The sequence below is a fragment of the Callospermophilus lateralis genome, chromosome 5 (assembly GCF_048772815.1).
Source record: "Callospermophilus lateralis isolate mCalLat2 chromosome 5, mCalLat2.hap1, whole genome shotgun sequence".
NCBI lineage: Eukaryota > Metazoa > Chordata > Mammalia > Rodentia > Sciuridae > Callospermophilus > Callospermophilus lateralis.
Window position 1 is genome coordinate 90,580,422 of NC_135309.1, and position 27,742 is coordinate 90,608,163.

Sequence of the window (27,742 nt, forward strand, 5' to 3'; positions counted from 1 at the left end):
TTAGAATTAGTTTCTTTAGGCATGTTAACAATTATATTGCCACATGTTTGGAGTGGTACCTTTTAGTTTCCTGGAAAACTCACTTATGTGGAATGGCTGATTGTCCATCAAGGGTATGTAGGTTAGGTGTCATCAGAGAGCTTGGCTCTCCTCAGGGAAATGTGGGCAGTTCCTTATTTTAAAAAGACAAAAGTAGGGCTGGGGATGTGGCTCAAGCGGTAGCGCGCTCGCCCGGGTTCGATCCTCAGCACCACATACAAACAAAGATGTTGTATCTGCCAATAACTAAAAAATAAATATTAAAATTAAAAAAAAAAAAAAGACAAAAGTATAGAGGAGAGCACTTTTCATAGATTACACTTCTAAAACAAGCAGAACTTATTCTCTGGCCAGCATTCTTCCTATCAGAGGTCTACTGTGACTAATGCTACAGAATCCAGAAAGAAGAAATTTTCAGTCAGTGAAGGTAGCAATATTTAATGACTCACAGATGGAAGGAGTCAAAGATTAAGGAAGCAATTGAAACTGGTAATTTTTTTTTAAAAAAAGTTACTCGTGGTACTCAGGGAAACAATTTCAGAAAAGTGTTGAGACTGACTTAAAAAAAATAATTGAGGTGGATATGGGCACTTTCGAGTACAATTTTATTGCTCTTTGAATTTTTATATAGAAAAGTTAAACCTGGTATATATTTCAAAATTACTTCAGGAAAAACTGTTTCCCTTTAGGTAAAAAAAAAAATTAATGGTGAGGAGTATATATTTCTATTACAGAGTCAGTGCATTAGTTACTGCTCATAGAGGGAATTTCTGGAGGCTACAGAATTAAGCTTCTTAGGAAAGATTGGTAATTATGACACCATTGTAATTGTTCTTATGTCAGGTCAATATACAATGTCTATTCAAAATTAAAACAAGGTTTGTTTAAAGCAGTCTGAGAAACATGTAAATAAGCACCACCCTTCCATATTTTATCTTACCAAACCCTCCAGAAGTTATCAGGGAATTGCATTTAGATACTATCTGTTGTTTATGTAGATATGAAGGGAAACTTGAGTCAGTTGTATTTATCCCAAATACAACATGAACAATTTTTCTTGCATATCCTATCCTGAACTGTGCATTTAGAAGAGAAAACTGATCCTAAAAATTTCTTATAAAAATCAAATCTATTCCTATCATTTATACTTTTATAATATGTGGTTTGTTTGAAGTACCTTCTTCTCAAAGAAATAAATTTGCTTAGTTCTGTTCTATACTGTATTTTGTTATAGTATTATTTTATCTGTGTGCTATATCGTGGTAATTTTATTAGCCCCAAATTTAAATTAATTGGAATATTCATGTTCCTTTAAAATGTTAATTTACTTTTTTTATAAAATATTTTTTTAGTTGTCAGTGAATCTTTATTTCACTTATTTACATGTGGTACTGAGGATCGAACCCAGTGCCTCATACATGCAAGGCAAGTGCTCCACCACTGAGCTACAGCCCCAGCCTATCAATTTACTTTTTTTAAATTTACTGTTATTACCTGAAGCTATCTGCTATTATAAACCTTTTGTGTTTAAATTTTAAGACATCCAGTTATTTAGCTCTGCGAAATTTTTCCATTTTAAGGCATTCTAGTCACCAACAAAAAAATGAGAAAGGAATAGGAGAGCATAAAGAAATAATTTAGCACACAAATAAGGTATTTATTTTAAAGTTTTAAAAATCATTAATGAAAATAAATGTGTAGAAAGCAGCAATCCATTACTGGGAGTATGTTTAAACATTACTATTTTCATAGTCTCTCTTAGATAAGATCTTATCCAAAGACAACCCCTCTGTTGCCTTTGGGTGACAAAGACAGGTAACTTTTAATGTTCATAATAAGATTGATTATCTTCAGAAAGATCCATGGTGAATTTGTTAACCAGGAGGCTCATTTATTCTGAGAATATAACCAGGAGAATCATTACTAGAGGGCTATTTACATTTGAAATATCTTTACTCCTATTTTAAGGGAAGAGAGGCTGCCATCTTCTGTCTGCTTTGTTTATTTCTGCACAAAATGGACCTGTTCAAACTTAGGCTAAGTAATTGTATAAAATGTTGAAGTTCATCATTGTTCTGTTTCATTTTTTAAAAAAAGCACATACACATGGCATTTATAATATGTATTCCTCTACTACATGAGAAACTATTGCAGAAACCATCTAATTCCTCTTTTTGAAACAATTTGATCCTGGAGTTCAGAAACAAACATTAATGTTCTTTAGTTCTAAAATATCCTAGAACTTTTAAAGCACAGATGTATAATTATAAAGTAAAATAACAATTAAAAGCAAATTCTGAGGTTAAGACTATCTGACTAATGAATGTGTGAAAGATTCTGGAATAAGATGTTAATAACAAAATCTGAATTTTATATTTTAAGGCTAAAACTTCCTAGTTTAATCTCCTATCCTTTTTGCCCTTTTTAAAATTTCACCATCACCATAAGAAACGCTTTAATGAGGTTAATGCTGTAAATAATAACAGTGAAATGTATATTTCTAGAAAGTGCCTGGGAACCACAAAGTGTGCTGGGGGGCCACCTAGCTTTGTTTGAATAGCAGAACCACAGACCATGCATAATTTGATGAGTATTAGTGCCATCTTGTGGTTCGTTGCAATACTGCAATAAAACTGCACTAGTCTGGGTTTATTAGGGATTGTTTGAAGCAACAAATGAAACTTTTTATATTATATATTTATTAAAGGTTAATTCCCATGACAGTGGCCTAATAAAATTACTTGAGTTAACTTGAAAGTATATTACAATAAAATGATCTCTAGAAAGTGAAACTTCTTTATTATGAAATGCAATAAGGCAGCATTTTCCAAAAAGATATTCAAGGTTTTCTGGTTCTAAAAGACAAATCCTAGAAAAATAGTCTTTGGGGTCATAAAAGCCTCATAAATGCTGTATTCAACCACCCACCCCACTTCCTGAAGAATCATAGCACACATTCAACTATTTAAAGACTGGAGATAATATATCTATTTAATTTACTTCCAAATCAATGTTTTCCAAATATGCCAGACCATGGAACTCCTTATTTTAATAACAAAGATAGCCATTAATATCTCCAGTAATAACTTGTTGAAAGAATCTTGGTCAAACATGGAAGATAAGACATGATTTACTACAAATCTTTTACTAACCCTAACTTAAAAAACAATGTCTCCTGTTATCTATGCTAGAATCATAACAAAGCTGAAGGTCTTGAACTATTAGGGACTCTCCATCACTAAGAATATCCCAAGTTAAGACCTTGAAAACAATTATAAATTCCTGAAAGTTGGCTATTAAAAATTACTAAATTTGGGATAAGGTATATACCCCTGTGGTAGAGCACTTGCCTAGCATGCATGAGACTCTGGATTCAAATCCCAGCCCTGAAAGATAATTACTAAATTTTGAAAATAGTACCCAGAGACTTAAGTGATGGTTGGCGAAACAAAATAAAACAGGTAAAGTTTGGTGGCTAACCCACAGTGAGCATATAGTTGGGTTTGTTTTCCCCACTGGCTGAAATTTGCTGACATATGTGTCATCTCCAAACCAGGCCAACCTACAACCCAAACCATACATCTATAAAAGATTGCACCATCATAATGTGTTTTCAGAGAACCCTAAGAAACAGCTTCTCCCTGACATCTGTCCTTGAGATCTTGGTGCCTATTGCAGCATCAGCCCAAACTAAACTGTGAGGCCTCCTCTTATCAGCTTTCATTTTATTTCCTCACATTTTGCTGAATAGAAGAAACCCTGGACTTGGAGTCTGAAGTCAAGATTTGTCTTCCATTCCTGTCACTTACTTGTTATGAGGTTTGGAGGAATGTCACACTGAATCTCAGATTGCTTTTCACCTGCAATATAGGATGATAATATATACTTTCCCAAACTTTTTAGAGTCTTTGTGAGGATTATATTAATCCATTTATGCTGCTATAACAAAAAATCTGAGTGTAGGTAATTCATAAACAATAGAAACTTATTCCTCACAATTTTGGAGATCAAGGTGCCAGCAGGTTTAGCATCTGATAAGAGCCCAGCCTCTGCTTCCAAGATGGTGCATTGTTATTAGGTTCTCCTAAAGGGATAAACACCATATTCTCTTGGGACATAGTGATGCAAAAAGTGAACTCACCCCCAAGCCCTTTTCTAAGACTAATCCATTTGTGATGTGGAGTCCTCGTGGACTAACCATCTCCTAAAGGCACCGCCTCTTTATACTATTGCATTGAGAATTTAGTTTCAACATGAATTTTGGAAGGGATATAAACATTCAAACCATAAGAAGGATGTGTTTGACATCACTCTGTACACTTAATTATTTACTCATTCATTCAACAAACACTTAATGGTATTAAGAAGAGTGATATTAGCAACAAGGCAGAACAGAATTTCCCATGCTTTGTCAGAAACACTGATATAAAAAAAAATCACACTAAAAAATACCTTCACGAGGCTCTAGATTAAAGTGTGGTAGAGGAGAACAGAAATGAGGAAAGATACAGTGAAGAAGGTTGGAAAGGCAGTTTCACTCTACCTATGTTACCCTTCTTTCCCCCAAGCCCACCTCAGTTCAGCGCCTGGAGAGGCCCCCTTTGCCAGATGCTCACCTGAGGGGATGAGTCAAGAGAGCTCTGACTTCCCCACAGATCAGGCTCCCTCCAGGACTACTCAACAGAGCTAGTCCTTCAGAAAGGAAAAACAGCCAGAAAGCTTTCCTTTAGCACTGAAGAAGCAATATAGACTTTCCTAAGCAATCAAAAACTGAGGGAGTTCATTGCCCCTACACCTGCCTTGCCAGAAATGCTAAAGGAAATCCTTCAAATTGACCTGAAAGGATGCTTATTTTTGATGTGAAACATACAAAATTATAAAACTCACTGGAAAAGGTAAGGATATAGCCAAATCCAGAATAATACTGCAATAGTGATGTGTAAATCACTTTCAACTGTAGTATAAAAGTTAAAAGACAAAATATTTTATTCCAAATATTCATATTTTTTATTTCTCTCTGCTCAAAGTTGTTGAAAGTCAAAGAAATGCTGAATTTAAAAGATCTTTGAAAATAGTAAAGGGCTATTCAATGTTGTTATTATACAGAGCTTATTTTTTTTTGCATTCTTTTTTTGGTTTTTGTTTTTGTTTTCTTTTTTTTAATAAGTTTTATTGTTGGTTGTTCAAAACATTACATAGTTCTTGATATATCATATTTCACATTTTGATTCAAGTGGGTTATGAACTCCCATTTTTAACCCGTATACAGATTGCAGAATCACATCAGTTGCACATCCATTGATTTACATATTGCCATACTAGTGTCTGTTGTATTCTGCTGCCTTTCCTATCCTCTACAATCCCCCCTCCCCTCCCCTCCCTTCCCCTCCCTTCCCCTCTATTCTCTCTACCCCATCTACTGTAATTCATTTCTCCCCCTTGTTTTGTTTTTTTTCCCTTTCCCCTCACTTCCTCTTGTACGGAATTTTGTACAACCCTGAGGGTCTCCTTCCATTTCCATGCAATTTCCCTTTTCTCTCCCTTTCCCTCCCACCTCTCATCCCTGTTTAATGTTATTCTTCTTCTCATGCTCTTCGTCCCTACTCTGTTCTTAGTTACTCTCCTTATATCAAAGAAGACATTTGGCATTTGTTTTTTAGGGATTGGCTAGCTTCACTTAGCATAATCTGCTCTAATGCCCTCCATTTCCCTGCAAATTCTATGATTTTGTCATTTTTTAATGCAGACTAATACTCCATTGTGTATAAATACCAAATTTTTTTTTTTTATCCATTCGTCTATTGAAGGGCATCTAGGTTGGTTCCACAGTCTTGCTATTGTGAATTGTGCTGCTATGAACATCGATGTAGCAGTGTCCCTGTAGTATGCTCTTTTTAGGTCTTCAGGGAATAGACCGAGAAGGGGAATACCTGGGTCAAATGGTGGTTCCATTCCCAGCTTTCCAAGAAATCTCCATACTGCTTTCCAAATTGGCCGCACCAATTTGCAGTCCCACCAGCAATGTACAAGTGTACCCTTTTCCCCACATCCTCACCAGCACTTCTTGTTGTTTGACTTCAGAATGGCTGCCAATCTTACTGGAGTGAGATGGTATCTTAGGGTGGTTTTGATTTGCATTTCTCTGACTGCTAGAGATGGTGAGCATTTTTTCATGTACTTGTTGATTGATTGTGTGTCCTCCTCTGAGAAGTGTCTGTTCAGGTCCTTGGCCCATTTGTTGATTGGGTTATTTGTTTTCTTATTGTTTAATTTTTTGAGTTCTTGGTATACTCTGGATATTAGGGCTCTATCTGAAGTGTGAGGAATAAAGATTTGTTCCCAGGATGTAGGCTCCCTATTTACCTCTCTTATTGTTTCTTTTGCTGAGAAAAAACTTTTTAGTTTGAGTAAGTCCCATTTGTTGATTCTTGTTATTAACTCTTATGCTATGGGTTGAGGAATTTGGAGCCCGACCCCACAGTATGTAGATCGCAGCCAACTTTTTCTTCTATCAGACGCCGTGTCTCTGATTTGATATCTAGCTCCTTGATCCATTTTGAGTTAACTTTTGTGCATGGCGAGAGAAAGGGATTCAGTTTCATTTTGTTGCATATGGATTTCCAGTTTTCCCAACACCATTTGTTGAAGAGGCTATCCTTCCTCCATTGCATGCTTTTAGTCCCTTTATCAAATATAAGATAGTTGTAATATTGTGGATTGGTTTCTGTGTCCTCTATTCTGTACCATTGGTCCACCCACCTGTTTTGGTACCAGTACCATGCTGTTTTTGTTACTATTGCTCTGTAGTATAGTTTGAAGTCTGGTATCGCTATACCGCCTGATTCACGCTTCCTGCTTAGAGTTGTTTTTGCTATTCTGGGTCTTTTATTTTTCCATATGAATTTCATGATCACTTTATCTACAAGACATGCCGATGGGATTTTGATTGGCATTGCATTAAATCTATAGAGAACTTTTGGTAATATCGCCATTTTGATGATGTTAGTTCTGCCTATCCATGAAAAGGGTATATTTTTCCATCTTCTAAAATCTTCTTCTATTTCTCTCTTTAGGGTTCTGTAGTTTTCATTGTATAAGTCTTTCACCTTTTTTGTTAGGTGGATTCCCAAGTATTTTATTTATTTAGTTTTTTTTTAGGATATTGTGAATGGAGTGGTTGTTCTCATTTCCATTTCAGAGGATTTGTTGCTGATATGCAGGAATGCCTTTGATTTATGCATGTTGATTTTATATCCTGCCACTTTGCTGAATTCATTTATTAGCTCTAATAATTTCTTTGTAGACCCTTTTGGGTTTGCTAGGTATAGAATCATGTCATCTGCAAATAGTGATAATTTGAGTTCTTCTTTTCCTATTTTTATGCCTTTAATTTCTTTCATCTGTCTAATTGCTCTGACCAGTGATTCGAGAACTATGTTGAACAGAAGTGGTGAGAGAGGGCATCCCTGTCTTGTTCCAGATTTTAGAGGGAATGCCTTCAATTTTTCTCCGTTCAGAATGATGCTAGCCTGAGGCTTAGCATAGATAGCTTTTACAATATTGAGGTATGTTCCTGTTATCCCTAGTTTTTCTAGAGTTTTGAACATAAAGGGATGCTGTACTTTGTCTAATGCTATTTCTGCATCTATCGAGATGATCATATGGTTCTTATCTTTAAGTCTATTGATGTGGTGAATAACATTTATTGATTTCCGTATATTGAACCAGCCTTGCATCCCAGGAATGAATCCTACTTGATCATGGTGTACAATTTTTTTGATATGTTTTTGTATCCGATTCGCCAGAATTTTATTGAGGATTTTTGCATCTAGATTCATTAGAGATATTGGTCTGTAGTTTTCTTTCTTTGAAGTATCTTTGTCTGGTTTAGGAATCAGGGTGATGTTGGCCTCGTAGAATGAATTTGGAAGTTCTCGCTCTTTTTCTATTTCCTGGAATAGCTTGAAAAGTATTGGTATTAGTTCTTCTTTAAAGGTTTTGTAAAACTCTGCTGTATACCCATCCGGTCCTGGGCTTTTCTTAGTTGGTAGTCTTTTGATGGCTTCTTCTATATTTCCTCAATTGATATTGGTCTGTTTAGGTTGTCTATATCCTCCTGACTCAATCTGGGCAGATCATAGGATTGAAAATAATTTCTAATTATCTTCTGTATTTCTGAAGTGTCTGTTGTGATATTACCATTTTCATCCTGTATGCTAGTAATTTGAGTTCTCTCTCTTCTTCTCTTTGTTAGCATGGCTAAGGGTCTGTCGATTTTATTTATTTTTTCAAAGAACCAACTTTTAGTTTTGTCAATTTTTTCAATTGTTTCTTTTGTTTCAATTTCATTAATTTCAGCTCTGATTTTAATTATTTCTTGACTTCTATTTCTTTTGCTGTTGTTTTGCTCTTCTTTTTCTAGGATTTTGAGATGAAATGTGAGATCATTTATTTGTTGGTTTTTCCTTTTTTTTAAGGAATGAACTCCAGGCAATGAATTTTCCTCTTAGAACTGTTTTCATTGTGTCCCATAGATTCCGATATGTTGTGTCTGTGTTTTCATTTATCGCTAAGAATTTTTTAATTTTCTCCTTGATGTCTTCTATAACCCATTGATCATTCAGTAACCTATTGTTCATTCCCCAAGTGATGCATGATTTTTCCTTCCTTCTTTTATCGTTGATTTCCAGTTTCATTCCATTATGATCAGATAAGATACATGGTATTATCTCTACTCCTTTATAATGTCTAAGAGTTGCCCTGTGACATAATATATGATCTATTTTTGAGAAGGATCCATGTACTGCTGAGAAAAAAAGTGTAACTGCTTGATGTTGGGTGGTATATTCTATATATGTCAATTAAGTCTAGGTTATTAATTGTATTATTGAGTTCTATAGTTTCTTTATTCAACTTTTGTTTGGAAGATCTGTCCAGTGGTGAGAGAGGTGTGTTGAAGTCTCCCATAATTATTGTATGGTGGTCTATTAGACTCTGGAACTTGAGAAGAGTTTGTTTGATGAACATAGCTGCACCATTGTTTGGAGCATATATATTTATGATTGTTATGTCTTGTTGGTGTATGGTTCCCTTGAGCAGTATGTAGTGTCCCTCTTTATCCCTTTTGATTAACTTTGCTTGAAGTCTATTTTATTTGATATGAGTATGGACACTCCTGCTTGTTTCCGAAGTCCATATGAGTGATATGATTTTTCCCAACCTTTCACCTCAGTCTATGTATGTCTTTTCCTATCAAATGCGTCTCCTGAAGGCAGCATATTGTTGTATCTTTTTTTTTTTTTTTTGATCCACTCTACTAGCCTGTGTCTCTTAATTGGTGAGTTTAAGCCATTAACATTTAGGGTTATTATTGAGATATGGGTTGTTCTTCCAGCCATATTTGTTTATTTATGTTACTTAACATGGTTTGTTTTTCCTCTTTGATTATTTTTTCCCTTTACTGTACTACCTCCCACTGTTGATTGTTATTTTCCATTTCCTCTTCCTGTAATGTTTTCCCGAGGATATTTTGAAGAGATGGCTTTCTAGCTGCAAATTCTTTTAGCTTTTGTTTATCGTGGAAGGTTTTAATTTCATCTTCCATCCCGAAGCTTAATTTCACTGGATACACAATTCTTGGTTGGAACCCATTTTCTTTCAGCGTTTGAAATATGTTGTTCCAGGATCTTCTAGCTTTCAGAGTCTGTGTTGAAAGATCAGCTGTTATCCTGATTGGTTTACCCCTAAATGTAATCTGCTTCCTTTCTCTTGAAGCTTTTAAAATTCTCTCCTTATTCTGTATGTTGGGCATCTTCATTATAATGTGTCTAGGTGTGGATCTCTTATGATTTTGCATGTTCACCATCCTGTAGGCTTCTAGGATTTGGGATTCTGTCTCATTCTTCAAGTCTGGGAAGTTTTCTCCTATTATTTCATTGAACAGATTGTTCATTCCTTTGGTTTGGACATCTATACCTTCCTGTATCCCAATGACTCTTAAGTTTGGTCTCTTTATGTTATCCCATATTTCTTGGATGTTCTGCTTATGGTTTCTTAAGAGTCTCGCTGAGCTGTCTATGTTCTTTTCAAGTTGAAATACTTTGTCTTCATTGTCTGATGTTCTATCTTCTAAGTGTTCTACTCTGCTGGTAGTATTCTCATTTGAGTTTTTAAGTTGGTTTATTGCTTCCTGCATTTCTAGGATTTCTGTTTGTTTGTTTTTTATAACCTCTATCTCCCTGTATAGTTGATCTTTTGCTTCTTGGATTTGTTTATGTAATTCATTGTTGAAGTGATCTTTCATTGTCTGATTTTGCTGTCTAATATCTTCCTTGAGACTCCAGATCATCTGAAGCATGTAAATCCTGAATTCTTTATCTGACATTCCATCTGCTGCAGCTATTACCTCTTCAAAAGTTGAGTTGACCTGCATTGCTTGTGGTCCTTTCTTTTCTTGTCTTTTCATACTGCTCACATTTCTTTCTGCTTGTTGAAACTGTTGTGTTATTGAATTTCCCCCCTATATATTTATATTGCTCTTGTATAGTTGCAAAGTCTCCTTTGCAGGGGCGGGCGGCAGCTGTGCTCCTCCTCCAATTGGGGTGATCTGTCTATCACACCGGCGGGCCGCTGGGCCCCTTCTCCAGGTTGCATGGTCTTCCTACCTTGCGGGCAACGGCTGGGCCCCTCCTCCAATAGGGGTGATCTGTCTACCACGCTGGTGGGCCGCTGGGCCTGTTCTCCAGATTGCAGGTCTGCCTACCTTGCAGGCGCGGGCGGCGACCGTGCCCCTTCTCCAATTGGGGTGATCTTTCAACTAGGCCAGTGGGCCACTGGGCCCCTTCTCCGGGATGCACGGTCTGCCTACCTTGCAGTTGGCAGCTGGGCCCTTCCTCCAACTGGGGTGATGTGTCTACCATGCCGGCGGGCCCCTGGGCATGTTCTGCCAGTCAGTCGCAGGTCTGCCTACCTTGCAGGTGCGGGCGGCAGGCGGTGGCTCTGCTCTGCCCCTCCTCCAATTGGAGTGACATGTCTACCATGCCGGCAGGCTGCTGGGCCTGCCAAAAGACAAAATATTTTTAAATAACTATATCAAAGGATCTACAAAACACTGGAAAACAATAAAATGGCAGTAGTAAGTCATTTTGTATCAAAATTCCTTGAATATAAATGCATGTAAACATTCCATCAAAAGATATAGAATAACCAAATGGATTTACTTCTAAAGAGCCAACTATGTGCTGTGCACAAGAGACCCACTCCATGAAAAATGAAAAATATATTCCATGCAAATGGAAACCAAATAAAAGCAGAGGTAGCTATATTCACACCAGAAAAACAGACTTTAAGTCAAACTGCAAAAACAGTGAAAGTCATTATATAACAATAAAGGGGTCAATTTAGCAAGAAGATATAACAATTGTAAATATATGCACTTCAGCATTAGAGTAGCTAAATATATAAAGCAAATATTAATAGATCTGAAGGCAGAAACAGTCTCAACAAAATAACAGCTAAGAACTATTTTAATGAGAAATCTGGATTTATTTTTAATGATGTCCATTAGGTTTTAGAACACTTTTCCTAAGCCAGTTTAATTTTCTAACAATAGCAGAGAACTTTATCACTTTACTTTCAACAGTGATCATCCAGACAGAAAATCAATAAGGAAACATCAGACTTAAACTACATCCTGGAAAAAATAGACCTAATATTAATATAGAACACAATTTATCCATTGCTGAAGATGGGTTTTTGAAGTTCCCTACTATTATTTTATTGTAGTCTATCTGGATAATTTTGGTCACAGATGCAAAATTTCAGTTAGGAGTAATAAATTAAGAAATTTATTGTATAGGATGGTGTCTATAGTTAATTACAGTATAGTTTATACTTAAACATTACTATTATTCAATTTTAAGTATTTTTTTACAAATAAGTCTATAGTTATTTTTAAATATCTATATCAAAGGATCTGCATTAATTAGATTGATATAGCCATTCTGTAATACATACAGAGTTCAAAGCTTCATGTACATATATGGATTCAAATTTTTAATTTGTCAATTTAAAATATAAAAGAAAAAAGGAGAGCCTTTCATTTGCAATAACGTAGATGAACTTGGAGGATCTTATGATAAATAAATTAATCTAAAGACAAATGCTTTGTGACAAATATGATCTCACTTTTATGAGAAATCTAAAATATATTCATAAAAGCAACGAGTATAATGGAGATTTCCAGGGGCTGAGGTAAGAGGGAAATGGAGAACTGATGGATAAAGGATACAAAGTCCTAAAATTCTACATAGCATAGTGCCTTTAACTACAAATACTGTACTGTATTTTTTCAAAAAAGGTAACTCTTGCACTAAGTACTCTTACCACAAATAATAATAACATGAAGAGGGAAGGGGAAAACTTTGGAAAATGATGGATATATCTATGGTCTTGATTGTGACAGCTTTATAGGTTCATTGGGTTGTATACACTAAGTTCAATTTGTACAGGTCAAACATATCTTAATAAAGAGGTTTTATTTTTATTTATAAGTTTCTTTTTCAGTTATACATGACAGTGGAGTGTATTTTAACATACTATGCATATATGGAATATAATTTCCCATTCTTGTGGTTGGGATATGCAGTTACACTGGTCATATATTCATATAAGAACACAGGAAAGTCATGTCTGATTTATTCTACTGACTTTCCTACTTTCATCCCTTCACCCTTGCCTTCATTTCCCTTTGTCCAATGCAATGAACTTCTATTCTCCCTCACCTCCTTATTGTGTGTTAGCATGCACATATCGGAAAGGACTTTTGGCCTTTGGTTTTGGGGAACTAGCTTATTTCACTTAGCATGATAGTCTCCAGTTCCATCCATTTACCAGCAAATGCCATAATTCCATTTTTCTTTATGGCTGAGTAATGTTTCATTGTGTACATATAGCACATTTTCTTTATCCATTCATCTGTTGAAGGACACCTAGTTTGGTTCCTTAGCTATTGTGAACTGAACTGCTATAAACATTGTGATGTGGCTGTGTCACAATAGCATGCTGATTTTAAATCCTTTGGGAATATGCTGAAGAGTGGAATAACTGGGTCAAATGATGGTTCCATTCCTAGTTTTCTTAGGAATCTCCATACTGCTTTCCATAGTGGTTTTGCCAATTTGCAGTTCCACCAGCAATGTACGAGTGTACCCTTTCTCCCACATCGTCCCCCAACATTTATTATTGCTTATATTTTTTATCACTGCCATTCTCACTGGAGTGAGATGAAATCTTAGTGTAGTTTTAATTTGTATTTCTCCAAATGCTAGAGATGTTGAACATTTTTTCATATATTTGTTGACTGATGCTATTTCTTCTTTTCTGAAGTGTCTGTTCAGTTCCTTTGCCCATTTATTGATTGGATTATTTGTTTTTCTTTTTGGTGTTAGGTTTTTTGAGTTCTAATGAAGTAGTTGTAAAATTGTTAAATATAACTAGTTCATGCTAAAAACAGAGAACAAAGATAAATTTACTACACCAAAACTGTAGCAAGAAGGCTTGGGCAAGTAAACAGCACAAAAGAGGGTCAGAAGTCATGCCCAAAATATGAGCAGAGTTGACTACAAGGAACAAGGACCTTGAGCCAGCTTTTCTGCATCATCCCTAGAATTTTCAAATGGTTCTTACAGAAGCAGGAATCAATCCAAGTATAGCCATCAGATCATCGGGAACACCTGACTGGGAGCTCCTTGCCTGGGAGCTGTCATGCTTGAAGCCTGATGGCAAAGTTCCAGGGAGCCCCATCTGGATACTGTTTGGAGAGGCTTTGCCAAAGCTCCTCTGACTCTGTGTCTCGGCTTTTGTGGCTTACCAAAATGGTTTGTAAATATAGTTAGTTTGCCTTCCTTTTTTTCTTTCATTTTTATTTCCCTCCTTCCTTTTCATTTTTTCTTTTAGTTCTCCCTTTTGTCCATCTTTCCTTTTATTTTCCTCCTTTTTTCTAAAATGCAGCTTTAGCCACACTCCTCTAATAACTGGCCTATGTAAGACCCCTTACCTGTTTTTGTGTTTCCACCTTCATATGAGTTTTCCAACTCCAATTTTCTTTAGCCAGTGTAGAAGACCAATCAACATACTTAATGCATATTATTGAATTGTATGTAACCCTCTGGAATATAAACTGTGTGATTGTGTTTTTCATGCCTATATGATGTTCTATATATAGTGCTTCCTATATTTATTGCTTATCGCTTTGCTATTTAGAGATATTGATGATGCTGTCCATTAAACCAATTCATTGTTTCTAACTGCTTCCTAGTATTCTATGTATATATCTACTACATTTTACCTTTCTTCTGCCTATGATAGACATCCAGGTATCTGCAACTACCAGTAGTACTACTGAATATATCTTTATAAATAGTCCCTTTTGGACCTACACAAAAATTACATGGAATAAAGGCTCACAAATGGATTTGTTGGATCATAAGACATACACATAATTTCATCAGAAATTGCCAGATTGCTTTCCAAAATTACTGAAATATTCTGTCCTTCTGTTAGTGAACACAAGGTTGTCCACCTTCCCATGTCCTCACCAGCACTAGACACTATCTATTGTTTCACTCAGAGATTTTAGATGTAATCAGAACCCACTCCAGAAAGAAAGGAATGCACTCAAGGAATCTCTGGGAGGGCCAGAAAGTTAGGCTACAAGCCTACCATGTTTGTTAACTCTTAGAACAATTGCATTGCCTATAACCACAAAACTTCGGTTACATACAACAAAAAGTATGTATGTTTTGTCCATAAATTGGTGAGTTAGCATGGCAGTTCTGCTTTGGGCTGAGATGGCAGGCATTGTTCTGCTTCAGACATCTTATATACTCTCCCTGGGACCACTGAGCTGGCCCGGTATGTTTTGCTCAATATGATAGCAGAAGCACAAGCGAAGGCCCAGCCATTTCACAGGCCCATTCCATAACCCTGTTTGCTAAAATCAGGATTTGGTTTATTAAATTTATAGGTCAAAACAAGTTTCATCATCAAGGGCAAAGTCTGTCCATAGTAGGAGGGATTGCAAAGATATTGGACACTGAGAGAAGTAAAGAACTGTGACTGACAATGGAATCTAGCTCAGCTAGGTATCCTGGAACAACAAACAGAAATCTACCAAACTGCTTTTCAGCATATCAAGGAGGAAAATTGCATGGATGCTTGTCAAAAATAACAAAGACTATTGGAGCTGTGTGGGGTGGTACATACCTGTAATTCCAACAGCTCCATGGGTTAAGGTAGGAGGATCACAATTTCAAAGCCAATCTCAATAATTTAGCTGAGACTAAAAAATAAAAAAGACTGAGGATGTGGCTCCCATGAGTTTAATTTCTGGTACCAAATATATATATTTGGTACCAGATATATATATGAATAGAGACAAGACTATTACATAGAGAAAGAGTGAACTCAAATTATACTGAAACAAAAGAAGGAGAAATTTTAAACCCTGGGTGAAAAAAATATATATATGCATGTATTAGTACTTTGATCAATTTCACTCTCCCAGTACACCCTCCACCTTCCCCCTTTCTCTCTCCCTGATCTCGCCATTCCACTTTCATGATATCCCTTTATTTCCTGATTCTTTTCCTTCTAGCTTCCACATGAGAAAAAAACATAATCCTTGACTTTCTGAGACTGACTTATTTTTAATATAATGCTCTCAAGTTTCATCCATTTTCCTGCAAATTATATAATTTTGTTCTTTTTATGGCTTAATAAAACTCTATTGTATATATTCACCACATTTTCTTTATGCATTCATCTGTTAATGGGCATCTAGGCTGATTTCATAACATAGTTACTATGAATTGTGCTGCAAAAAAGCATGGATATGCATGTATCTCTGGAGTATGCTGACTTTAATTCTTTTGGATGAATACCAAGGAATGGTATAGTTGGATCTTTTTGTAATTCTATTTTTAGCTTTTGGGGGAACCTCCATTCTGATTTCCATACTAGCTCTACTAATTTACATCCCAGCAGTGTGGAATTCCAACAGTTCTTTTACCCTAAAACCTTGCCAGCATTTATTATCTGCATTCTTGATGATTTCCATTCTACCTAGAGTGAGATGGAACCTCAGTGTAGTTTTGAATCACATTTTCCTGATGGCTGAAGATGTTGACCATTTTTACTTCTTCTTTTGAGAAGTGCCTGTTCATTTCATTTGCCCATTTATTGATTGAGTGATTTGGTGGAAAGTTTTTTGTATATTCTGAATATTGATCTTCTGTCAGGAGAGTAACTATCTCATCACTCATTTCCTTTGCTGTTCAGAAACTTTTAAATTTTTTTTTTTTTAATTAATTTTTATTGTAGGTTGTTCAAAACATTACATAGTTTTTGATATATCATAATTCACACTTTGATTCAAGTGGGATATGAACTCCCATTTTTACCCCATATACAGATTGCAGAATCACATCAGTTGCACATTGATTTACATATTGCCATTTGGCATTTATACACAATGGAGTATTACTCTGCATTAAGAAATGACAAAATCATAGAATTTGGAGGGAAATGGATGGCATTAGAGCAGATTATGCTAAGTGAAGCTAGCCAATCCCTTAAAAACAAATGCCAAATGTCTTCTTTGATATAAGGAGAGTTACTAAGAACAGAGTAGGGAAGAAGAGCATGAGAAGAAGATTAACATTAAACAGGGATGAGAGGTGGGAGGGAAAGGGAGAGAGAAGGGAAATTGCATGTAAATGGAAGGAGACCCTCAGGGGTATACAAAATTACATACAAGAGGAAGTGAGGGGAAAGGAGGGAAAATATAAGGGGGAGAAACTTTTAAATTTAATACTATCTTATTTATTGATTCTTTTTCTTTATTTCCTGAGTTATAGGGGTCCTATTCAGAAAGTCTCTGCCTGCCCCTATGTGTTGAAGAGTTTCCGACTTTTTCTTCTAACATTTGGGAAGTTTCTGGTCTTATACTGAGGTCTTTCACCCATTTTGAGTTGACTTTTACACATGGTGAGAGATAAGGATGTAGTTTTATTCTTCTGCATATAGATATCCAGTTTTCCCAGCACCATTTGCTGAAGAAGCTGTCTTTTTTCCTATGTATGTTACTGGCACCTTTGTCAAGAATCAACATAGCTTTGTGGGTTTGTCTCTGTGTCTTCTATTCTTTTCTGTTGGTCTATGTGTTTGTTTTTATACCATGCTTAAAGAAAAGGTTTTAACTGTGCACAATCCTCCTCCTCCCCTTTCTCTCTCTTTATTTATGGCTTGTGCTTTTAAATTTTTGCTTATTCATAAAATATTTCCCCCATTTCTATTAGTTTTGTTGATTTAAAATTCACATTTAGCCATTAGGGTTGTCAGGAGTACATCTTTGCATATGGCACAAGAAGGATAAGGATCTGGCTTCAACTTTTTCATATGATGAGTCAGATATCCCAGTAAAATCTAGTTAACAGTTCATCTTTTCTCCATTTATTTTTATGTTGTAACCATCATCAAATAGAATATTTCCATTAGTCTATTTCTGAGATTTCTGATGTAGTCCAGCCAATAGTTTGTTTTTGCCCTCATACCATGTTGTTTCTACTCCTGAGTTCATTTCATTTTTGCTGCCATCTGTCAGCTACCAATAAGCCCTACATATCTCTCTTGGAACCCTTTGTCCCTGTTCTAAAGTGCTCTACAACGAAAATCTTAGAAAAAGTTTTGTAACTTCTTCTCAAATTTCAAAACTGTTCTTCTTAATCTCATAAGAAGAACTGTCATTTCTTACTGCAGTCTTGCTGGCTTCCTCTTGCCACCTACTACTCTTATATGCTTTATTCTGAAAATTCAATAACCACACTCATTAAAATGTTGCCAAAGCAGAATAAACAACAAGAAAAGGGCAAGAGATTTAGCTCATATTCTTTGTGACATCTACTTAAGACACCCAAGTCTTTTTCCTTATCCTCAGGTATCACCCTGCAACATAGCATTGTGGTCAAGGGTTTCATCCTCTGTGCTAGAGAGGTTTGGAAGCTTTAGAATTCATTTCTGAAATTGGTACTGGTCTGGGAAATCAGGATTGGTTCCTCCTTCCCTAAACACCCAAGAAACACCTAGGCAAACCTAGAAAGCAAGTTTCCTTTAAGAGAGAGACAGAGTTATACTTCTCCAGAGAAATGGGGATCCAGAGCTGGGTATCCTCAGGAGTGGGGTGTCTTTCCTTTTTTATAAATCCCGGTTTTCTCTCCCTCCCCACCTACTTACATGCCTAAGGGCAGGAAAAGAGAAGGTGATCATTAGCAATTCCTTGTGTTGGGAGGAGCGGTTCCCTGGGTTGCCTGGAGGTGTTAGCAATCCATTTCCTTTTCTTTGATAATTTACCAATTAGCTCTCATATTCCTGACCCCGATTGATTATTTACTTTCTATGCTGACCATTTGTCCTTTGGAAACACTGGAGATGTTGAGCATGAAAATTTTTGAGTAGTTTTACTGCCTCTGCAAAATTAAAATAGAGATTCCCAAATTTTCTTTTATTTTCACCAAGCAATTTTTTAGAGTACCTTTCTGCCCCATGCATCATTAAATCATTCTTTTATTTATTTGTTCACCAAATATTTATTAAGGACTTACAATAGTTTTAATTAATTAATGTGTTTGTTTTTTGGTACCGGGGGCTTGAACCCAGGGGCACTTAACCACTGAGCCACATTGCCAGCCCTTTTTTTTTTTTTTTTTTTTTAAGATAGGGTCTCACTGAGTTGCTTAGGGTCTTGCTAAGTTGCTGAGGCTGACTTTAACTTGCGATCTCCTGCCTCAATCTCCTGAGCCACCGTGCCTGGCACAATATTTCTGATTCTATACCAAGTGCTAGACATGTGTAATAGTGATCCAGTGGAGCTCTAATTTCGTGGACATTTTGATATCTTAGCTGGCTTAGAAGGTACTGGTAATTACACAGATCATTTGGGGGAGGGGGCTACTGGGAATTAACCCAGGGGTGCTTTACCATTGAGCTACACCCCTAGCCCTTTTATTTTTTCATTTTAAGGCAGTGTCTTACTAAGTTGCTTAGGGATTTACTAAGTAGATGAGGCTGATCTTGAACTTGTGATCCTCCTGCCTTAGTCCCTGGAGTCATTAGGATTATAGGTGTGTACCATCACCCTGGCTTTACATAGATAATTTTTAAAACCAATGACATTAACATGATCTAGTGCGTGACTAAGAAAATTCAAATGGGTTCTTGAATTTTAGTCTCCTTCAGAATATGAACTGTAACACCTCTATCTCCCAGGATCCTCACCCATATCTGAGAACCAGTAAGCTGAAAATACCCATGTTAGCCATCTAACCATTAAACATTTAATTGTTAAACACTTAGTCATTAAAACATTTTAGTTGTATTGAACTGCCTAAGAAATATTCTAATAGTTCTCATGTATAAGCCTGCATTTACATTTATAAATATTTTTAAGTTTGTACTTTTATAATAAAATCCAACTATGAAAATGAAATGGAGTTGTCACAATGGAAAAGTGGGTTTTGTTATTTTATTATACTTGGGTCTAGTTATTATATTGGGGACAGGGGGATATGAAGAGTTTTGAGAGTAATCCCAAATAATTAAGAAAAGGCAAACTAGATCAGGCAAGCTTATATTTAGCATAGGTGTTTGTGTGTCATTGAGGTGAGTAAAGGATAGAGGAGGGATATAGAGGGTGGATTTAAGGATCTCAGTTTCAGAACTGTAATGTCTAACACTTACCTGAGGTTTTATAGTTTTCAGAGTCCCATTCATGTCTGTTTCAGTCATCTTTTTCACTGCTGTAACAAAAAAACACCTGACAAGAACAATTTTAGAGGAGGAAAAGTTTATTTGGGACCTCAAGGTTTCAGGGGTCTCAGTCCATAGTCAGCACACTCCATTTCTTGGGGCTCAAGGTGAGGCAGAACATCATGGGGGTGTGGAAGAGGGAAGTGGCTCACATGATGGTCAGAAAGGAGAGAGACTCCACTCAACAGATCCAAAATATATACCCCTAAATGCACGCCCCCAATGCCCACCTCCGCTAGCCACACCCTATGTGCCTTCAGTTACCACTCACTTAATTCCCATCAGGGGATTAATTCACTATTTGGGTTAAGGCTTTCATAACCCAATCATTTCTCCTCTAAACCTTCTTGCATTGTCTCACACGTAAGGTTTAGAGGGATACCTCACACCCTACAGTATCTTTTATTGAATCATATAGACCACAGTTATCAAGTGAGGTTTCAACCTAGACAGAACAGTAAGAATTACATCAAACTTATCCTAAGGAAGTAGGGCGTTATACAAAGAGTTTATTTCCTAACAATGGCGACTGTCATACACTGGATCATTTTTCTTTGATGATGTCACTGATTCAGTTCTCTAAGAATCCTTAATAACTGTATAAATTCCACCAGTAAAGATGGACCTCATTTGTCAAACTCATGTTCAAATAAGAAATGGAATTTTATATTGGTGTGTGTTATGTATGTAAAGGCCTTTCTCTCCTGCATGAATAGTATAAAATGCAGGCATTAGAGTCAAACAGCCCTGTGTGGAATCCTAACTCCATTCTTGTTAGCTGTGTGTCCATGAACAACTTGACAGCTCTGATTTTCTTTGTCATATAAACAGCAAAGAAGGGGTTAAGCACAATATGAAGTATCCAGTTTGTTTAATTAATATTTGTCCTTCCTCCCTCATACTACCTTCCTCTAAGAACAACATTCTTTCCTCATATTCTAAAATTGAAACTTCTAAGCAAGAAAGAATATGAAATCAAGGATGAAATGAAGCTCAATTTGATATTCTCCTTTTCCTAAGCCCCTAATTTTGGAAGTATGCATTAGTCTTTAAAACTAGTTAAATAAGCCAATCTCATTGTTCATGCTTTTTATAGGTGATTGGATGATATCAAGAGAAATGTCAGATTAATCTTTGATTTATAATTGGACTTCAATTTATATCTCCTCCATGTAATCAACTTTTTTGAAAAAAATAACAGGACAGGATTATACAACATGAGAAGATAATAATAATAATAATAATAATAATAATAATAATAATAATTTTCTGTCACTTCCATATGCAAGAAAAGATTTAGGAAAAACACAACCCTTATTTTCTTCCTTCAAACTCTTTCTGATGCTTTAATAAACAGTTATCTTGTTTCCTTAGAAAGGCATGATTAACATGAGTCAATCTGTATCTCTTTAATAGGGACAAGTGATCCATACGTGAAGTTTAAAATTGGAAGAAAAGAAGTTTTTAGAAGTAAAATAATACACAAGAACCTCAATCCTGTGTGGGAGGAAAAGGCTTGCATTCTTATTGATCATCTTAGGGAGCCATTGTATATAAAGGTAAGCCATTTGTTTTTCCCTAACAGAATCTGACACAAAATCCTGTTGAATGGTTTTTTTAGCATGTCTCTCTGTCTGATGAGATTTTCCACACAGGATGTACTCTGCTGTTCACAAGTCTAATCTGTTGATAATGTGATGAAATGAGATGGAAGGTAGAGGAAGCTGGCAAAGGGATTTTTCTTCAGGACAGTTGTATTGTGGTCATTTGGGAGGATCAGGAAGTATATCTCCTCTTCCTTTGTGCTGCCTCCTTATTTAGTGCACTCTGGGAGCATCTTTAAACAAGTCTCCACATAACCTAGTGAGATGAAAATCTTTCGCAGAACCTAGGCTTTCTGTTTAAGAACTGTGTGCTATTTAAGCTTTTCCTTTAAAAGCTGCCAGCTGAAAGGTGTGTGGCCTCCTCTTCTCACCTGAATGTGTACTTGTCCACTGATATGAGAACTCACCAAAAAGACGGAGACATGTGACAACATGTCATGTTTCTGCCTTTTTCAAGACTCCCCTTCAACCAGATGTGAATATTGTTTCCACCAATTTGCATAAAAATGACAGCCCTGGGCTGTCAGTGAATTAGCAGGTCATCAGATCAGTGCTGAGTCCAGAAGTACTGGCAGAGCTGTACTTCAGATCCCCAGAGTTTGAGGTGATGTGACTCACGGTTCCAGTTAGGACAACTTTTGGAAATGTGTTGAGGAGGTCACATGTTTGCTGTAACCAAAACCTCGTGCTGCTGTCACCTGTCAATCCCAAAGCCATATCCCATCTGCTCTGGCCTGGCTACTTCAGCTTTACCAGCATGGTCATGTCTAATGATCATCATAATGAGCAATTCCTGGGCTTCCTTTGGTGAGCAAAGATAACACTGAAGATTACAAAAAAATTAAGGGGGTTGCTTTGGTTCTTAGGAAATTCAAAATCCTGGAATGATATCCAAAAGATCTGTGCTTCTCAGCAAATAAAAGTTGCCAAGGGCAAAATGAGAAACCATTGTTATATCCAGCTCAGGGACCATGCATCACCTCTAATGAGGATTCTGGTACAACAAGGCCTTCAGAATCATTCCTGTAATTACTCTGCTTCATGTAGGAAAACATTTTGAGTTTGTTCCTGGTGGCCATGTGGAACTGTTTCTGCCTTGGAATGAAAGTGCTTTCCAGAAGCTAGATGATTGTATGGCATTTGGTGCAAAACTGCTTCCCTCAAGAGTAGCTACAGCCTTCCCATGCACGAGATGATCAACACATGACTTAGCAGAATCTTGAAAAGCCCTACAATATAGAGAGCCTTCTGAGCACCACAGAAGATGATTCATCACAGAGTCCTGAAGAAAAAATCCACTTAAAAACCTGAGAATCATGTTGCAATCAATATGTAAAGACCATGTGCCAGAACACCAGACCAGGAATCACAAACTCCAGATGGATACGATAGCCTCAGTACCAGAGGCAAATAAAATGAGAAGGGGGTTGCAGGCAGGAAGCAGGGTAGGGAAGAAAGGAAAGAAGACAGTTGGAGTTAGGTGGTTGATGAAGACTTTGGTGGGTAAAAAAGCTGCAGCCTTCAAGAAATCAGCAGTTGAAAAACTGTAGCAAGAAACCTACCATAGAAGGAAAGGAGCTTGATGCATAAACTCTCAATTGGGTTTGCTCCCTAAAGGTCAAGTCATTTGGACAGCTTATTTTGAATAAAGACTTGCCTAAAGGCAGTGAGAAAAAATAAATTGTTAGTTAAGATCCACAATTCCTGGTTGCAAGCAAAATTCTTTACTTGGGAAATGAAAAGGGTAAAGATAATGGGGGAGAAAAATTCATTCTCTATTATATTACCAAAAATGAGTGGCGGGGGGAAGGCTTTTCTCTTATTTGATGTAATTAAAAGAAAGATTAAGAGCTTAAGGAAGTTCTTAGGAAATTACAACCCAATTCCTTGTTAAAACTATGGTTTTAAATAGGTCTCCTAATTTCATACCTCATTTCTCTTTAATTCATGTCTCTAGACCCCTACAATTTTTTGTGCTCCTGTGCTTTGTCTATCCATTCAGTGTCCATGTTTTCTCTATTTTACCACACTAGAACACACACACACTTCTCTAGATTTTCCCTACTGGCATATAAGCTCAAAATCTCAGAGTCACTCCTTCAACAATCACTGGACATCCCCCTTCCCCCAAATCTTTATTGTATTGCCTCCAGTTGTTTCCTTCTCCCACAGAAAGGAAAAAGAAACATTCAAGATGTTATTAAAATACTAGTAAAACAGTTTATAAAATGGATGAAGAGAATCTCCTAAGTGTAAAGTTAATAAATTACTAGATGTTGTATCTGGAGAATGAACCTCTATTGCATAAGAAATTATCTCAAGTGAACACTGACTAAAGGAAATCAATTAAATAGAATTAATGAACCATCTCTTAATATATAATGTGGGATGCCACAATAATTATTAATGTGGGAGTGTTCACAACCAACCCTCCTGCCCACAAAGAGAAGCCTGATCAGAGATGTTTCTACCCTCCTCCTCATGTCCAAAGAGAAAGAAATATCACTTTCATTATAAAGCAGTGACACAGAGGATGAAGAAGAATTTTTGAAGCCAAGAAGGCTGTAGAAGAAATTTTATTCCTGAGGGGGTGGTCAGAAGAGATGAGTGAGAGCAGGTGTAGTCATGAAGGAAATGGTGGAGAGGAAAGCATGTGTTAATATGGAAGCAACAGGCTGTTGCATTGCATTAATATTGCTGAAGAGAGAAATCATGACAGGGAAGACATTTGTTTTCAATTATTTCTGTGGTGGATCTATCTTCCTTTAATGGAATTAGTTCATTAAAAAACAAAACAAGTGGCTGGAGTGGGGGTTCAGTGGTAACACTTGCCTGGTATGTGTGAGGCACTGGGTTCGATTCTCAGCACCATGTATAAGTAAATAAAAATAAAGATCTATCAACAACTAAAAAATATTTTGAAAAACAAACAAACAAATAAAACAATCTGTGGCTCTCCAGTCTACACAAGGCTACACATGAACTTCCCAAAATTACATAGATATTGGCTGGGTCCTTTTGCTATTTATTCTCTTGTGCTAAAGAATGAATATTCACCTATGTAGAAATTCAATCGTCATGTGCATATTTTAAGAGGAACATTTAACTAGGCTTGAAACAAACAGACAAGAATCTGAAGCACACAGAAAAGAATGTTAGGAAAATATGTTGTTTTCAGAGAGCAGTAACACACATATGTGTGCATTCACACACATACACACACACACACACACACACACACACACACACAGTAGATGGAGACAGTGACAATGCATGCAGGCTGATAGTCCTGGTTAATGACACACACACTATAAGAAGGTGAGAATAAGAATCCATGGGTTGTTTTACAGCTTTGTTCTTTAACCATTTTTGAGCATTCATTATACAAGATTATTATCCACAATTTAACTTCTACCATACAGAAGTAGGTACATAGTAATTTATAAAAGATTTGTCAATTTTGTTACATTTCTGTGTAAGAAAAAAATGATTAATTTAGAGAAAAAATTCACTGGCTTCTTAAATATTAATACAAGCATAAAAGTGCAATTTTTTGATACTCTGTACTTTTTAAAATGCTTTCACATTTTTCTGTTGTTTTTCACTTTCTGTAAAATGCATAGGGCTTCTTTTGAGGAAAATCTCTTAGCTTTAATTTTTCCTTTTTTGTGTTAGCCACTTTTTGCCTAACCTCAGGCATTCAAGGACCTAAATGAAATATATGGGTGAAAGTGATAGTTTCAGACACTATAATTTCATTAACATTACATCATTTTCATTATCTCTACACAACCCTGTGTGATTGATTTCCTTGATTCTAATATGAAGTCTACTTTTTCTCTGATGAATGATTAATCTTGCCTGAAAGATTTCTTAGGAATTGATTCTTTAGTGATTGGTAATATGAAATGTATTTGTGAAGTAGTTGGTTAGAAAACATTAAGTCTGCAATCCTCCCATCTGTAGCTTAAGAAAAAGAAATACCTGTATATCCTTTAATCTCGTTTCTATCAATGTAAAAATTACTAAGGAAAACAAAATTTAGTTCTGAGCCATGGTTATAAATCATGTTAAAGTTATAGTGCTTGTATCATTTCCATTAAAAAATTTTTTCAGAAAATATTGAAACTGTCATATTTTGTCATACTATGCACAAAATAATCTGTTTATTTTTTATCTGAAATTCACATAGCTTTTAATTTTACTGAAAAGAGAATATTCCTTCAGTTCTGAATGCCTTCACATTAATGGCAGGTAAGAAGAAAGCTTGAGGAATGGGCTATAAAAATATTATAATAAGGTAGCAGTGGAAGCTGAGTTAAAATGCAGTACATGCAATACTTAAGGGAAATAAGACTGCAGGAACCATCTCTGTGCGCACACTGACACTCCTGCTCACAGCACAAACAGCAGGATAAATCCTCACCCATTTTTGTTTAATTTAATTCAAATCCTCTATGTCTTTCCACTGACACTACTATTCAAGGCTTATAGTAAATACCCATAATTACAGTAGAAGAGTACAAGTAATATTAAGGAGAAAAAGTTTATGACACTGTGGCTAATGTTCAGCCAAATCACATGTTTTAGCTTTTCATTACTGTGACCAAAATACCTGACAAGAGCAACTTGGAGGGGGAAAGATTTTGGATGGCAGTTTCAGAGGTATAGTCCATGGTACACTGACTCCTCCAAAGCAGAAACATCAGGTGGAAGAGTGTGGTAAAAGGTGTGGTGGAGAAAAGTTGTTCAACTCATGGCATCTGGAAACAGAGAGAGGGAGGAAGGGGCTGGGAAGAAGATAAATTCTTCCAGGGTATGCCCCAGTGAACTACATCCTCTAATTAGGTCCCATCTCCAGTTGTCCATGCATCCATCAGCGGATTAATCCACTCAAGAGGTCCAGCCCTCATGATTTAATCAATTTCTAAAAGCACCACCTCTGAGTATATGAGACTTTGGAGGACATTCTACATCCATACCATAACACACTCCTTCATATTTATCCAAAAGAAGTTGGACATGTTAGAAATACATGCACATCCATGTTTATTTTAGCACAACTCACAATAGTACATTATGAAACCAAACGAGGTGTCTATCAATGGAAGAATGGAATAAAGAAAATATGGTACACAATATGGTACACAATCGAAGAATGAAATTATGACATTTGAAGGAAAATGGATGGAACCCAATTTTGAACAAAATAAGTCAGACTCAGAAGAATGTTGCATGTTTTCTTTCAGAAGTGGAAGCTAGAAGGAAAAATTAACAAAATGAAAGATTCCATGAAATTAGAAGGAAGATCATTAGGATAGAGAAAAGAGATCAGGAAGAAGGCAATGAGGAGCATAGTGGAAGCAACAGGGAGTGAAATTGATAAAATTATGTTTTTATATATGTACAAATATGCTACATTGAAACCCCACAGTTATGTAAAATTAATATGCACCAATTAAAGAGTAAAAAATAAACACACAATATCACACACTAATGATTCTCAGCCATGCCATATTATTAGAATTATCCATAATTGTAAAACTCTATATTCCCAAATATACCCCCAAAGGTTCCAGTTTATTACCTCTGAGATAGAAGTCAAGCCTCTGTATTTTAAAAAAATTCAGTAGGTTAATTTGATGTACAGCTAGGGTAGGGAAATACTTTTCTAGACATATGAATGGAAACAACTGAATATTTGGAATGGAAATACGTTTATAGCATAAACCAGACAGAACACAAACAATTATTCCATAGTAAGAAAATGTTTGTATTGTCTGAAATTCTTATCTGGCATGGTTCAGAAGTATTTCCTAAATTTATGAATAAAGAATCTCAACTATTTTATAGTCCTGCCTCCCCAAAGTCACTAACAAACCAAACCAAAAGCTTAACTGTTTGTGATAGGCAAAGGACGCTATGAGTCTTGGGAAGTGTGGAATCTACAGGCACATCTTCATCATAGTAAATAGCCAACATTGTTAAGCAGCACACTAAATGCAAGCTAACATTAGCTCATGTTGGCCTCACATAACCCTATAACTGTTCTTATCCACACTTTACAGGTGAACCGGATTAAAATAATAATAATAATAATAACGGTCTGCTTAAGTCCACCCAGCAATTGAGCAACATAGCTTCTGTTTTCCAGTAAGAATGATTAATTACAGTGACCACAGTTAGATTTTGTTTAGGTTTATTTGCTAATTTTTCAATGTAACTTCTATGAATTT

At 36.1% G+C, this 27,742-nt stretch overlaps 1 protein-coding gene and 1 pseudogene across 1 annotated transcript in view; both read left to right on the forward strand.

Moving 5' to 3' along the window:
• Mctp1 (multiple C2 and transmembrane domain containing 1) overlaps positions 1 to 27,742 on the forward strand; it is a 509,148-nt gene that overhangs the window by 255,693 nt on the left and 225,713 nt on the right. Inside the window, exon 3 of the mRNA XM_077109389.1 lies at positions 21,319 to 21,461. Coding sequence (XP_076965504.1) covers positions 21,319 to 21,461 — 143 coding nt within the window. The remainder of the gene's footprint in view (positions 1 to 21,318; positions 21,462 to 27,742) is intronic.
• Positions 21,610 to 23,056, forward strand: LOC143400016 (large ribosomal subunit protein uL4 pseudogene; annotated as a pseudogene).